The sequence below is a fragment of the Mercurialis annua genome, linkage group LG3 (genome assembly GCF_937616625.2).
Source record: "Mercurialis annua linkage group LG3, ddMerAnnu1.2, whole genome shotgun sequence".
NCBI lineage: Eukaryota > Viridiplantae > Streptophyta > Magnoliopsida > Malpighiales > Euphorbiaceae > Mercurialis > Mercurialis annua.
In genome coordinates, this window is record NC_065572.1 from 75334561 (window position 1) to 75350191 (window position 15631).

Below are 15631 nucleotides of genomic sequence, written 5' to 3' on the forward strand. Positions count from 1 at the left end.
TTTGTCAACGCTAGAGTTTTAAGAAGCCACTAGGCCATTGGGAAGTTCAAGATCTCAAGCCCGAAATTGGGGACTAGGGTTGTAAATAAACCGAGCTCGATAGAGTTCACTTCGTATTCGTTCGTATTCTAAAGAAACAAAGCTCGAATTTGATTTTATATTTTGTTATTTAAACGAATCAAAAATAAATATAGTGGTGTTCAAATCGTTTATGCTTACGAACAGCTAGTTTACTTGTTCGTGATTAAAATTACATATAAATTCGATTGAAAGTTAGTAAACTGGCTCGTATATAAAATCAATAAAGAGTTCACAAACCAATTCGTATAAATATTCAATTAAAAGTTCTCAAAATTAATTAAATGTAAAGTATTCTATTAAGCTATTAAAATTATATAGTTTTGTAGTTTTAATATTTTTAAAAAGGTAAAATTTAATTGTTTGTGTTCATTTTTTGAACTACTTAAATAAGTTCGTGAATAAACTTGTTTAATGCGTTTACAAGTTTGTCTGTTAAATGAAACGAATATGATAACTATAAATTTTTAATGAGTCAAACATAAACACTTTATTCAGAGTTCGAACGAACCAACATGAACACCTTCATATAAGGAGCCGAGATGAACACATGAAAACTCGACTCGGCTCATTTACAGCCCTGCTGGCAAAAATCAGGTGCGCGCGTGGATAGGAGAGCAAAATTGCCCGCCAAAATTCGAGCGTGCAAATGAATAAAGAATACTGTTAACTACCTGATCTTCTTTTATTGACCGGTAGGTTTCGAAGTTCTCCATTCTCTTTTTCTTGTGAAACTTGTTTAATCTACACTATAGAAACCAGAAGATGGATGCTACAACCATTACTGAGAACCACCCACAAACCAAAATCTACGGCTCCGATCAGCTCTCAACTATTAGGGCGGTGAAGGGTTGTTTAGCTGAGATAATACGGTGTTTAGATGATGAGGGTAGTGTTGAAGTGGAAGAAGCACAAGACAGTGAACTAATGGACATTTATGAAGAGTTAACTTCAATTGCAAGTGTGGCAAAATCAAAAGTGAAAGAGTTCAAAGAAAAGAAGAAGAATGAGAGAAAGCAATTAGAGAGCAGTACTATAGTGAGCTTGACTGAGGAGAATGGTGATATTAACAATTTGTTAAGGGTTGCTTTGTTGGAGAAAGCGGCGGTGGAGAATAAAGTGAAAGGGAATACTGAGCAAAAGAGGATGGCTTTGCTACAGATTGCAGAGATGGGATTGCAGAGAGTAGGGTTTGGTTTTCTGATGGGAAGTGGACGTACTGCGCTATCAGGAGAGAGCTGGGGAGCTACCACCGCTCCGGCCAGCACTACTGCCAGTGTCAAATCAGACGGGAGTGACTATGAAGAGGAGGTTATTAGTCTAGTATGTTTGTTTGAATAATCACTTATAAACTACATTGCATGAAAACCTATCGAGTCCTATGTTTTATTTCGTTTTAAATATGGCTTGCCTGTTTTTTGTTTCAGCATTTTTGTATATAGATTATAAAGCATCTGTTAGGAATTAGGATTATTGCTAAAAAATTAATTAGTTAACTTAGGAATATTAATTTTAATATACGTTGGATAATTAATTAGCATATCGCTGTTTGTGTAGAAATAGGTATTATAATCCTATTACAATTAATACTCCTTTTACGTGATCTCTTCAAATAGACAAGAACTTATTCCTCTTTGACTTAATTTGATCTCTATGGACTTCTAAAATTTAAGGGTGCAAGTATTATTTTTGTTGAATTTTGGACATCAGAGTGAATCTCTCATCCATGGAGTAGTCGTTTGCCGATTCACGTAAATCTTGTGTTTGTTTTGGTTTGATTCTCTATTTTGCTATAAGTTTGATTTATAAAAAAAAAATCTGCTGGTCTAAAATCTATGGATCTTCTTCTCAGGCCTCAACAGTTGAGAGAATAATGAAGAATTTGCGACGTGAAATCAATCAATTGAGAAGATCCTTGGAAGAGTCTAGGTATTTTGTCAATCAACTTCAAAGCATGTACACTAGTCTTGGGTGAAAAAATTTCCAACTAGACTATAAATATAATGTTATCACTCTTTTTAGTTTGGCTTGCTTGTGATTATAAACTGTTACGTTGATCCCAGGTCAGATGCTCAGCGACTACAGAGTCTAACAGAGAAACAAGCTCAGCAAATTGCAGACAACAAAATGTACATTAAAGAATTGGAAGATAAAGAGACAGTGTTTGTTCAAAATGTAAATTTATGTCTTACTAAAATTGCAGAATGTTACTCCTAGTGCATTCTATTGCTGAGTTGTTTATTCTGTTTTACCATGCAAAGGTAGATGAGCTTCTAATAGTAATAAAAGAAACTGAAGCAGATGCTGCTCGATGGAGAGAAGCCTGTGAATTGGAAGTAGAAGCTGGAAAATACCAGATTCAAGAACTTGACAAACTGGTAACCTTCCAAGTATTACTTTACAGCCCGGAAACAAAAACAATGAAACTGTATTTTTTACGATAAGTCACGCATCTAGAAACGCCAATGTTGGACTCGGAAAGTTTCTGTTCAAATATAGCTAAGTTGTGGATGTTTGATTAGGTTGGCATAATGAAGCTAGAACTGGAAAAAACAAAGGCTGCATTAGAGATATCAAATGGAAAGTTAAAACTGAAAGAAGAACTGGCAAATGCTGCAATGGCTGCACAGGCAGCAGCAGAGAAATCGCTGCAATTGGCTGACAGCAGGAGTGTAGTACTCCAACAACGCGTCGAGGAACTAAGGAGACAACTAGAAGAAGCGGAGAGCAGAGAGCGTAGCCGGCGTAAAGTGAGGCATATATGTTGTTGGCCATGGAGAGCAAGAATGGTACCAGAAATGCAGCCCTTACTTCACCACAGCCTGTGACATTTTCTCATTGGAGAACCTAGAAAGAGTTCCTTTGTTTCATTTCTTTCTGCCGTTTGTATAGTTGAGCAACTAATGTAATGTGCAACATGTAATTATGGAAAATACTTGCCTGCGTTTCTATTAAGATGAACATATAAAATTCAAAATAAATAAATTAAGATCAACATAAAGCCGACTTGAACGGATTTGGAATGAGTTCATGATCTTAACTCTTTTATATGCAAGTTAAAGTCCCACTTAAATTATGTTCGAGTCTAAAAATACATTACCTAAAATATTTATGCAAATACCGGAATACGAACTGTATTTTTTCCGACATATATAGAATTCAAATCAAAAATAAAAAGTCCTACGCATATAAAAGCAGGTCTGGTGTTATTCAGGATTCAAGTTTTGATGAAAGAATAGGCAAAATCATAAAATATTCTTTTTTTTTTGCCATAGATCATAAAATATTCTAAATCGGTCAAAAAAATTAAAAGTACATTTTTTTTATTTATACATGCTTCATGTTTTTTTTCTTTTAAATCCATTTTATACACTCTATATTTGTATCAGAGATGTATCGAATAAGTATGGCGATGTATTTTTGATGTACGGAAAATTCTTTCTAATTACGAACCATGCTTGAAAATTATTAAATTTTTATATTATTTTGTGGTTTTCCAAAAATATAATAGTCCTGCTCTATTCGATTTAGACCTTCATGAAATTGTCATTTTTTTTAAATTGTTATTTTTGGAAAAGAAAAGAATAACTCCTTTCCGATATGGATCACCGGGTCTAAATTTGCCATTTAGCAGTTAACCCAATCTCACGGGCTACACCACCGTCAAAATTCAAGGGTAATCTACACAAATCCCCTAAAAATGGTCCTATGTTATATTTTTACCTCAGCTTTTTTATTATGGCAGTAATCTCTCAATAAAAAAGAAAAGTTTTCACAATTCCCTCACAATCCAAAATAAGTTAGTTTTAACATAAAATAAGACATTTTTACCCCCTTCTTCTTTATTGAAAGATACTATAGAAAATTGAAAAAATCTGGTGTTGTTATTCCGGTCAGACTGCGGTGGTCGAACCGGCGGCGCGGTGCTCAACCACCGCCAGAGAGATAAAGATCTGGTAGTGGCGTTTGATTAATTCCACAAATTAAGTAAGATTTATCATTTAAACATTTATAATTTCTTTTAATTTCTTAATGATAATTTTCTGTTTGTTGACAAAATGCCGACTGAAACCATCTTTCTGTCGGTGGATGTTCTGAGCAGGAGTGTAGAGACAGAACTAAAAATTATGAGCTTTTTTATTGATGGTGATGTGGTGGCGTGACGTTATTGATTAGTTTCTTCAATGGGGGTGATTTGAAATCGAATTAATTCATAAGAAATTGATTGATTGTTTAATTGGAGTTGTGGGTGATTTCAACGCTAAAAACAATCTGGTGTTGATATATGAAGCTTGACCATCGATAAAATAAGAAGTCCAAAATTTCAAGACATTTGTGGAGATGGACATTATATTGCTTTAGAAAAGAGTAGTCTGATTATAAAATCTTTTATTGAGTTATTAATTTATGTTTATGAGAAAGATAACAAAAAATTGATGCAGGAGAAAGCTTATGTTGAATGCCATAAGAAGAGTTCCTCTTCAAGAGAGGAAAATTACAGATGATGCTCCTAATATTGTTCCCGAGGTAAGTTTGAATGTGATGCGAAACTGTAACTTAATCATGCATATACTGTAACTTGGTCAACAATAATTTATCCTAATCAACCATAGTGAATATTATATCCATCCCATGTTGGATTTTTCTTTGATTTTAGAGTAATGGGTGCTTGGAATTAGGCTTAAATGTTAATGTTTTTGTTTGATGAAATTGGTGTTTCAAACCACCAAAAAGAGAGCTACTGAGTTAATCCAATAATTTTCACTGTCTATGTCTTGATATTTGCATTGTTTAGTATTAGACGCTCAATCCAGTAACTAATTTATCAAGCTAGCTATTTCCATATGTCACTTTTGTCAACCATTTCATTTAGTTCATAGTGAGTTACTATGATTTTTATTTTCATATAAAAAGGAATGAATTCTAAATTCTAACAACTGTGCAATTTTAGGCTTTCCTAATAATGCAATTGTGAATTGTAAGAATAATATGTTAGTTTACATTACAATTTAATGGATTGCAGGAGAGGAATGAAAGATTGTTTACAAGTTGTTCATTGATAATGTTGTGGAGTTGCTTCCTATTGATTACACTCAAACAGTTGGTGAAGCTTATCAGAAATCATTGATAACAAGGATTAAAAAGAAAATTTGACGTTGTAAATTGTGAAAATAATGAGACCTGGAGATTGTAAAGAGCAGCAATACAAATTTTATTAAATATTGGATTAAGCTATTTCAGTTGGTTCACATCTGGTTCACATCATGTTGATTTTTGGTTTTATAAAATGTCAAATACATCTCACTTAAAAGAGATATTCAATTTGTATATTACACTAAATATCAAAATTCTCTCTATATAAAATGTCATTTAAATTATAAAGAATATCCAGACAATTTTTTATTAAAAATTGAATTAAGATGGTTCAGTTGATATAGGTTCACATCCGGTTCACATCAGGTTAATTTTTGGTTTTATAGATGTTAAATAATTTTTTTTTAAAAAAAATATTCAATTTGTGATTACACTAAATTTTAAAATTCTCTCTATATAAAATGTCATTTAAGATTGTAAAGAGCAGTAAGATATATTATATTAAAAATTGAATTAAGGTAGTTCACATCAGGTTGATTTTTGGTTTTATAGACTGTTAAATATATTTCACTTAAAAGACATATTCAATTTGTGAAAACTAAATTTTAAAATTCTCTCCATATAAAATGTTTTTTAAGATTGTAAAGAGCAGTAAGATACATTATATTAGAAATTGAATTAAGATAGTTCACATTCAATTCACATCACGTTGATTTTTGTTTTTATAGAGTGTCAAATATATTTCACTTAGAAGAGATATTCAATTTGTATATTAAAAAATTAAATTAAGATCGTTCAGTTGATATAGGTTCACATCCGGTTCACATCACGTTGATTTTCGGTTTTATAAACTGTCAAGTATATTTCACTTAAAAGAGATATTCAATTTGTGATTACACTAAATTTCAAAATTATTTATATAAAATGTTAGTTAAAATTGTAAAAAGCAGTAAGACAAATTTTATTAGAAACTAAATTAAGGTAGTTCGGTTTATATAGGTCCACATCAGGTTGATTTTTGGTTATAACTGTCAAATACATTTCACTTAAAAGAGATTCAATTTGTAAATTACACTAAATCTCAAAATTCTCTCTATATAAAATGCCAGTTAAGATTGTAAAGAACAACAAGATAATTTTTTTTAAATGAATTAAAATAGTTCAGTTTATATAGGTTCACATTAGGTTCACATCTGGTTGATTTTTTGGTTTTATAGACTGTAACTAGTACATTTCACTTCAAAAAGATATTCAATTTGTATACTACACTAAATTTCAAAATTATCTCTATATAAAATGTCAGTTAAGATTATAAAGAGTTTCATTAAAAACTGAATTAAGATAATTCAGTTTATACAGGTTCACATCAAGTTCATATTAGGTTGGTTTTCGGTTTTATAAACTGTCAAATACATTCTACTTAAATGAGATATTCAATTTGTATATTACGCTAAATCTCAAAATAAAATCACAAATACAAACATATAGTCAGTAAATTAAATTGACATCATAAATAATTTATTTTTAAAATGGCATTATTAATTGAATAACAATATACTTTAAATTATTTTATTTTAAATTTATGCCGTCCAACCTAGTTAGACAACTGACCACCATAAAAGTCTTAGATAGTTTAATGTTCTTATAGTATGCATTCACATCAGATATCGCTAAATAAAGCAAATAGTCATTATCACAAGTTAAAGTCCAAACATTTCAATGATTGTTGGTAATATATCAAGCAAAAACACTCAATTAATTATTATCACCTCCAACATACCATCCCATGTACAGTAGGTAGACATATAAATTAGTTGATCAAAGCTATTTCTGTGCGTCATTCCTTCTAATTGCTTCAACAGTAAAAAAGAATTGAAACATTGCCCAATAAAAAGCTATATAAAACAAGACTTATTTACTGAATGTGTTGACCAAAGATGATGGGAAGAAACTTGAAGAATGTTGTGATTGCTTTTCTTGTTCCAATTCCTTCAATTCACTTCTATCTTTCTCGCCTTAACCATTATCACACTACTATCACCGATAACAGAATGTGATACTTGTGTACTACTTTCAAACATTACCCATTTGCACAATATAACGTGTAGAGATCAAAAATACCCATTAAATTCACCCCTTCTATTATTTCTTCAATCTTACTATGTAATTACCTCTATTTTATCTCCACACATACAAATTTCTGCTGGATTCCATACAATTAAATCAGATCCAAACTTCAATCTCAAATCTGACGATGATCAACATTACATCGTTCTTGTTGGAGGTGGTAGCGAAAACCATAGTTGTATCCTAAACGCCCATTGTTCTTTCTCGGTTTGATTCCGCCTCCAATTTCGTCTTCTCAGCCTGTAATCGCATCTTCATTTTTGAATTAATGCTTAATTTAATTGCAGATTTAAGGCACAATGTTGTTCCAATTGCAATTTGGCTTCCTTTTAGGTTTTCAGACCACTAGCCACCGACGGTTAGACCATAGTCGATCCGGCCACCGGCCACCAACCACCATTAGTCCGCCATTGTTGGTTTCATCGCCAACCAACCATAGATACTCTAACTCTTTGAATCTAATTTAAGTGAGGGTTATAAAAGGAATAAAACTATATTGAGGTATACATGCAAATAAGTTTTAAAAAAAGAGAGATTGTTGTAAAAAATAAAATCTTGAGTCATTAATATAAAGATTTTGAAAATTGAGTCATATGGTGTAATTTTCTCAAAATTCAACAAAGAGAGCCCAATCTGAAAACGCACGCCATCACGCCCCACTTTAAAGAAAGGTGAAACTGCACAGCCTAAGGAACCAAGTCGACGGCGACAAGAAGCGGATATCAAGATTGACCCTCCATTATTTTCTATCGTTGTTTCCTTCTGTTATCGGATTCATAGAAGATGGACCAGAACGGAGACAGTGGAAGCGGCAAAAAGATTATGTCGTCGGCATGTGATGTGGAGGCTTTGAAGAAGTGTTTGGAGGAGAACAAAGGTGACTACGTTAAGTGTCAGTCTCATATTGAGGCGTTCAAGTCTTCTTGTTCTCTCAAGAAACCATCTTCTTCCGAATCTTCAGGAAAGCTTTAAACTTACCTCTCTTTATGTTTTTTCTTTTGAAGATGAGAATAATCTTAGATTTTGATTTAAGATTTCTGGACTTAATTTTATGTATGCTGTAATTCTTCTAATTCAAAATAATAATGTGATTCATCTTTATTTAAGTAATCTCACCAATCAACTACATAGATCAGTATATCTTTGCGAGAAACAAAGAATCATCTTCTTTCTAGCATTCAACACGCATTACAGCTTCTTCGACATGTACCATAATAATCAGGAGAACCTGTCATGAAAACTGGATTTCTTTGGCATTCCCCAAGTTCAGCCCACTTAGGACAATTAGCGTCCTCATCGGTGCAGTCGATGGCGTCTGATTCAGGCAGGGATTTTTCCTCCTTTGTATCGATGGCTCTTATGAGGAAATGCTTAGTTGCACTCCACATCTCCCCCTCTAGGACAGGACATCGAGCGTGGGTGCTACTGGTGTCGTGGGATGCATTCAGGTGCACGTTGAAAAACAGCACAGCATTTCCTTTGACAGGTCTTAGCATTTTGCTACTGCCCTTTGTGCAGTCAGACCAAACCTTGTTTTTTGGCTGTCATTGTAGGAAGAGAGATCAGTGAGTGTGCGATGATGTAAAAGATCGATGATGAGAGAGCTATAAGATGGTTTCTAGCTAACCTCTGTCTCAGGAAAGAGAATTTCACCACCTTGAGTCACATTTGATAGGTATAAAACTAGAGTTGCCATTAAAGGCACTTTTGAAATCAATGTTCTGTTACTGAAATAATCAGAATGATGATTGGCCTCTTCAAGCCCATAATGCATGACCTCGAGGGGCATGCCGTACCCTGAAGTGCAACGAAACCCGACCAGAGATCTCAAATATTGAATCATAGAGGCGATTCATGGAAAAAACAACTATCTTCTAGGAATGCAAGAGCCAAGGAAATATACCTTTGGGAATAAAGGTCCAGGCTGAAATTTTTTCATCAATCCTTGCAAGTAAATTATCCTAAAAAGCACAAGGTAATACTGAAAGTGTGAATGAAAGTTACTTCTATCTTGTCATAGAATACAAATGCAGTACATCATACCTGCCTACTACATTAACCATAACTGCATACTCCAAATAAATGCTAGTTATGAGCAATTATTAGCTAGTCTATACTGTCAACAGTTCAAAAAAGTAACAAGGATTAAAAGGAGCAACAAATTAAATTTTAAATTTAAAGATCATAAAGGAAGCTTCGACCTTCAAATCATCCGGCAGTCATGTTCAAATAAACCATTTTTAAACGAGTTTTCATTTAAAGCTGGAAACTAGAACGATAACGGTATCCTAGGAGTATCTTTTCTTCTTCTACATTGAAATACAACTCAGGCAACTAAGTTAAAGTCCGAGAATGCCTACGAGTGCTTTCATTACCAAGAAAAAGAAGCCGAAGCCAAACAAAATGTAACGGCGCGAGTATGTGGCAGCAAGAACGCACTCAAAAACAGAAGCAATCCAACATCAACATGGACACTTACATTAATATTCAGAACTGATTTTGAGCTTGGAAGCTGTATATTATTCTCCACAGTATTACTAGAACCATCGCCCTTTACAGCTGATGTCTCTTTCAAACCTTGCCTCTAAGACACTCAAATATAAACATTCTTCAGTTGTAGTGATTCCAGAACAAAAAAACAATCAAATTAATACGAAAAAAATCAAATTATTCCATACCAAAGAAATAAGATGATCACACTCCTCATCAGTCAGAAAGTCTTTATACAAGAACACCCTAACACAAGAAATATATAATAAAATGTCAAAACTTAAACCTTTATTGAACATTTAGATGTTTTCATAAAATACCTCAAAGTCAAAATCTTTGGACAATTTAATAAACTTTATACAATAACAAGGTTGAGAGTGAATGTACCTGACCTTGGTCGCCAAGAGAGCTGAACGACATGCCGGTGGTTAATTCTGTTATTAGTTTGAATTGATGAGCTTCCTGATTGGTTAATCGCTCCATGTTTCACCTCTTCCTTGTCCCTTAATTTCTTCCGGCTTCGAAAACAAACAGAAACACTCAAATCATACGGAAAATTGTGAAAAATTAGGGCAAAATTGTATGCAATGTAGTAATTGGAAAAATTGGGATTTTTTCTTTTATCTAAAATTTACCTTTCTGCGAAATTAATAGAGAACGGAGCTGAAGCTGTTAGCGCCATGAAAAGGAAAATGTGAAGTCCGGAAGCCATTAGAGATCATAAAATTACTGATAATTTCAGTTCCAAGAATTTATGCGCGGAAGTTCTCAGTTTGGTTGAGTTTTCCTCAACTGTTTTGTTGATGTTATTCTCTAGAGAAAAAAGGATCATTTATGTCCCTAAAGTTTAACTCAAAAATCAAATAAGTTTTCAATGTCCGTAAAGGTTTAAATATGCCTTTAACGTCTTAAAAAAAGTGAACAACCAAGCCCCCAACGTCTCATTCATGAGTCAAAATCGAGGTCTGGTTGTTCACTTTTTAACACGTTAAAAGTATTATTTAAATTTTTCCGAACGTTTGGTGCTTGCTTGATCCTATAGACAAACCATAACGGCATAAATGACCCCTTTTCCTATTCGGTATGAACAAAGGGTTAAGTGGACCCTCAAACTCGTGTTTCGTAATCAAATAAATATATTTAAACTTTTCTGAATCTATTAGATTTTCAAACTTGTGTTTTGGGGTTAAAGATCACTTTAGTAAATTAAAGTTTCAAATTTGTATATTGGGGTTAAATAAGCTCGCATTTGAGGTATACAATTTTAGAGTTACTTGACCTAAATTAAGAGAATTCTTGGAGTTAATTGACTGATAAAATTAAAAATAACTTCTTTGACTCTGAAAACACAAATTTGAAAATCTAATTGACCTAAAAAGTTAAAATGCACATATATGATCCCGAGACACAAATTTGAAGTCTGATTGATCCTTTGTTCATTTCCTTATTATGTGCGCCTTGATTTAATATTTACCCCTCTTATATACTTTATAAAAAATATATAAAAAATATCACTGTATTTCTGTTCACTTACAAGTATTTGTGCCATTGCGAATAAAACTTTTCTTCTAATTAATTTACAAGTAAATTGAACAAGAGTTTGAATCTAACTGACAGTATAATACAAATGAATTGAGACATCTCTCTTGCCGTAAAACTACCACTCTCTTTCTGTTCATGCAGTTCACGTTGCTTCAACATCATTATCATTTATCTCTCTGTGACTTCTTGAGCACCATATGACCTGATTCGTCCTTCTCAAACAGGCGTTCGATCAATTCATCCCAGTTCTCTTTTGGCCTGCTTTGCCTAGAAGATCCGAAAGAAGATTCCCCGCTTGATTTGCTTGAGTCATCTTCTGTTAGCTCTTCATCCTGCTTCTGCTCTTCAAAAGTTCCGTATCGCGAATGTGACATAGCATGTGGCACGGCTAGGATAACAGCCCTCTGTAATGCAGCATTGTACTCCTCAGTATGTTCTCTGACCATTGTCTCTTGCCTTTCCATTCTTTGCTTTGCCGGGATCCCCATTGTTTGATCTTTCTCTAGCATTATCTGAAATAAAGATAATGGAAGAAAATATTATACAGAAGCATGCAAAGCAATTAATCTGACACAACGTCCTAAGAAATCGTAGTTGTTCGTTGGAAACAACAGAGATAGTAGTTAAAAGCCTGGTCACAATTTAGTTTCGGGAAACTGAAGTTGGTCTGCTTCTTTCAGAGAGTAATTTGACATAAAAATCATAAAAACGTTACTGTTTTAAATGTTTGCTGAACCAGAGGTCATCGTCGAAGTTGCGAGGGACATAGAAACTTACATTCAGTGCCCTCGTGGCTTCTCTCTCAATCCATATTATTGCATGATCAGAAGTGGCATTACAGGACAGAACTATATGCTCAAACCTCCCATCCACTGGCACAGCTGTCCTAACAACAGGGGGAAATCTTCCACATCTGCGAAACAGTATTCATTCATGGCCCATCCATAAAAGGTAAAACCTTGAAGCTTGGTCCAGTTTGAAACTGACTAAAGATATATATAGTATAACTCAATTATGTCTTACTGTTAAATCTACAAAAAAATCCATGAACAGCCAGAAAAATTTAATGATCCCTGTTTTTATTGTATCGACTCAATCCCATCTGTTAGCCTAGTGAGGAATATTTGTTTAATGTCTCTTACGCAGAAATCTTCCCATTTCTTTAATCAAAATTCGATGTCTTATGTCCATGAAAGATGACATGCAATGTTTGCATCCAAAGAACGTAGAAAACAAACATATTCTCAATGATTTACTTACAGTTACACTAATTTCGGAAAGTATCAGTATAGAACCAAGTTCACAGTCCAATTATACCTTAAAGGCTTTCTCTCAACAATGTGATAGAGGCGACCAGGTGCATACAGCCTCCTTGGATCTTTGATCATCTTCTCCTCAGGTATACATGTATCCCTCATGCATCTTAGACAAAGTAGGCATGGTAAACTATTGAATGAAAAGAGAAGTAGCATAATCATATTTTGAACCAAGTAAAATATATCCTCAATTAAGAAAAAGTTCAACGAAAGGAGTAAGGGAGGAAGATCTCAGTCAATAAGTTGACTCCATAAAGAAAGAACAATTTTTTAAAAAATAGATATTCGATAGCCTCTTCTGCACATCTTTTTAAAATAGAGAGTTCAATGACAATTCGCTACCAAACAGGCCGTGCCAAGTCTAATACTAGCAATAAAGAAAGAGTAAGCAAGAGAAGTGATGGATACCAGAAAAGAGATTTGAAAATGTCTTCCAAAGGTGTGGCCGTCCGTGGTAAAAAATCATCCTGCTCCAATAAGAAATAGTTAAACTTGTGTAACATATAAACACGCATTAAAACATGGTTCCAATGTCAACATCTAAGTAAAGATCTATCATGCTACATAATAGTCATTATCAAGCAGGAATATACTCCCATGATTAGAACACAACTAAACCAACTCTTATTCTTGGTTATATTTAATGAGAAGCATGAAAAAAAAAATCCGCAAACGGCTCGTAAACAGTAATGAACAACTGTTATTCTTGTAATTTACCGAACGTAAGCAACAAGATCTGTTATTCGATATGCTAGACATGCTACGCATGCTACGCTAGCATGTTTATTAGCCAAATTTATCCAAATTCTTAAAGGATACAGCTAATCATCTTTGATGGCTACTCTACACACTTCGAATCCCAGCAAATATTTTTCTACCCTTGGAACATAGACTATAAATTCACAGAATTCACCAATCGCAATAGAAGTTCTCTAGATAGAAAAACCCCATGATAAGAAGTTAAGCATGTTTCTGAGCATGAACCTTCTCCTGAAAATAAACTAATGGAGAAGATGTTTAATTAAACGTTTACCATGTACTTTTTTTGTTTATGACATTACAAGTAACTGGTTTCACTCCGTTCTCATTACTTGGAAGAGCTCAAAGTAACAGAAACAGTTTGAGACGTTTTCCTTTAGATCACAAATCTGTATTTCCCTAAGTATATTAGAAAAGTAAAGCCTGAAGTTATGGGGTAACAGAAGTTTCCATGAAAAGAATCAGCAATGATTGAACATGTTGTCAGCCTTGCTATGATAACAATTACAAGAACAGTTTACAAAATAACAAGATAACTAAAGTGCAGCACCAGCAAAGTATGTGTGAAGATCCCTGAGGCGTCATATTATGTGCATTCAAATGAGTATCCAAACATATAGTCACTCACGACAAATTACTACATCATTTAATCAAATGCAAGAAACAAGTGTAAACAATCTAATAGTTCAAAATAATTTAACTCTTAAAGAATCGACAAGGATCAAAACACTTACCTGCAATACAACAGAATTAATAACATCCGCGTATCTAACTGCCAAATTAAGCGACATACATCTTGCCGGTGCAATAGCATAGCACCTAACTCTCTTTCTCTCAATGTTCCCCAACTTATCCTGGTTTAACACCACTGCTAATGTCAACATAGCAGCCACCCCAGAACCAAGGGAATGACCCGCAAAAGTCAAACTATAATTCGCATATTTCTTCAGCAACTCCTTCAAAATCTCACTCTCAGCATCCAAAACCCACCCAGCAGCCTTCAACAATCCATTATGAACATACCCCCCATCAATCTTCCTTTTCCCTAGCTTATTATCTAAAAGCACAGCATAATCACTCTCTTTCGCCAAATTAAGCCCCCGAATGGCAAGAACTATATCACAATGATCATGATCTAGATACAAAATATACGGAGGAGCCCTTCCGCGGGTATCCTCATACGTTTTACGCAGAATTACCCAATCCGGGTTAATCCCATACCCGCCAGGAGGCTCCCAGAGGGGAGCCCTTAAATCATCCTCATAAACAGCTAGAATGTACTTACATAAACGTGGGACAGGATCAAACTCTTCAGCAGTTGCAAGTCCCCATGTCTCACTGTCGTGACCTGCAGAATGGAGACAGCGTTTCCATGCCCAACGTGCACATGCTAGGCAGTAGACACACTCAAGGAGAGGTATGCCACATATAATTGACATTAAAGCTTAGATTTTATATGGGTAATCTAAGTAAAGGTGGCTACTTTTTGGCAAAATTTAGTATCTTTTAAATCAAATTGGAAACTAGAGAATTGGGAGTTGAATGAAACTATGATTTGAGAAACTGTACAATGTTTAAGACATGAGATTTGAGTATGTACAGAAGTGTATGTACAGAGACTTACTTGTGCGTAAGTGTGTCTGATTGCTTAATGCAAATCAAAGTAAGAAACCCAAATGAAACTGAATTGCAACTGAAGAGCTACTAGTCAAAGGGGTAGAGGAAGAGAGAGCAGTAGAGGGGTGGGACGATGACATGTTGGAATATTCGTAGCTTCCTATTTATATGAAGTTGCGTTGTTCGACTTTTTTTTCTGTTTTCTTTTATTTGAAAAGGGGGCGAAATTCCAAAAAACGGCTAAGAAAAGTGCGACTCGTTCTTTTCACTCATCATTGTTTTCTTTTATTCATTTTTTTCTTACCTTAATTTAATTAGCCTCGATTATAATGTGATTTTGGAACCAATTTCACATTTTATGTCTGTCCTTGGCTATTGCTACATTGGGTTTTTTTTGTGTTTTACCAGTTTATATTGAGAATAAAAGAAGGGACTCCACATGTAATTGAATGTAAATTAATTAATTTACATTTTTTTATAATTAAAAGAGAAACGTTTGTGGAAAAAATTGAACACGCGATTTCAATAAAATATTGTTTAATATTTATATCATTTGAACTATAATTTGTTGGTTAATTTTTTTTATATATACAATTTATGATGTATAT

At 33.9% G+C, this 15631-nt stretch overlaps 3 protein-coding genes and 1 long non-coding RNA gene across 5 annotated transcripts; 2 read left to right on the forward strand and 2 right to left on the reverse strand.

Annotated features, from left to right (window-relative positions):
• The first annotated feature begins 766 nt into the window (after positions 1-766).
• LOC126674850 (uncharacterized protein At3g49055) lies at positions 767-3030 on the forward strand. The gene is made up of 5 exons (XM_050369375.2): positions 767-1401; positions 1931-2007; positions 2142-2253; positions 2340-2456; positions 2601-3030. Exons 1-5 carry the CDS (start codon positions 844-846, stop codon positions 2904-2906), a joined length of 1170 nt encoding a protein of 389 aa, XP_050225332.1. The 5' UTR covers positions 767-843; the 3' UTR covers positions 2907-3030.
• Positions 3031-3684: 654 nt separating this feature from the next.
• On the forward strand, positions 3685-5307 carry LOC126675321 (uncharacterized). Of its 2 annotated transcripts, none has more exons than XR_007639731.2 (3): positions 3685-4065; positions 4181-4605; positions 5102-5307. It is a non-coding gene; the product is annotated as an uncharacterized LOC126675321 (long non-coding RNA). The 2 variants fall into 2 exon arrangements; XR_007639732.2 differs by having other exon boundaries at positions 4521-4605.
• Positions 5308-8372: 3065 nt separating this feature from the next.
• LOC126673589 (probable prolyl 4-hydroxylase 12) lies at positions 8373-10594 on the reverse strand. Its single transcript, XM_050367791.2, has 7 exons — positions 10425-10594; positions 10182-10307; positions 9978-10035; positions 9779-9883; positions 9203-9260; positions 8927-9096; positions 8373-8840 (listed from the first exon to the last, which is right to left on the reverse strand). Exons 1-7 carry the CDS (start codon positions 10499-10501, stop codon positions 8478-8480), a joined length of 957 nt encoding a protein of 318 aa, XP_050223748.1. The 5' UTR covers positions 10502-10594; the 3' UTR covers positions 8373-8477.
• Positions 10595-11251: 657 nt separating this feature from the next.
• On the reverse strand, positions 11252-15206 carry LOC126673588 (uncharacterized). The gene is made up of 5 exons (XM_050367790.2): positions 14141-15206; positions 13056-13114; positions 12649-12777; positions 12109-12244; positions 11252-11843 (listed from the first exon to the last, which is right to left on the reverse strand). The coding sequence occupies exons 1-5, from the start codon at positions 14843-14845 to the stop codon at positions 11496-11498; spliced, it is 1377 nt and encodes a 458-aa protein (XP_050223747.1). The 5' UTR covers positions 14846-15206; the 3' UTR covers positions 11252-11495.
• Between the last annotated feature and the right edge of the window lie 425 nt (positions 15207-15631).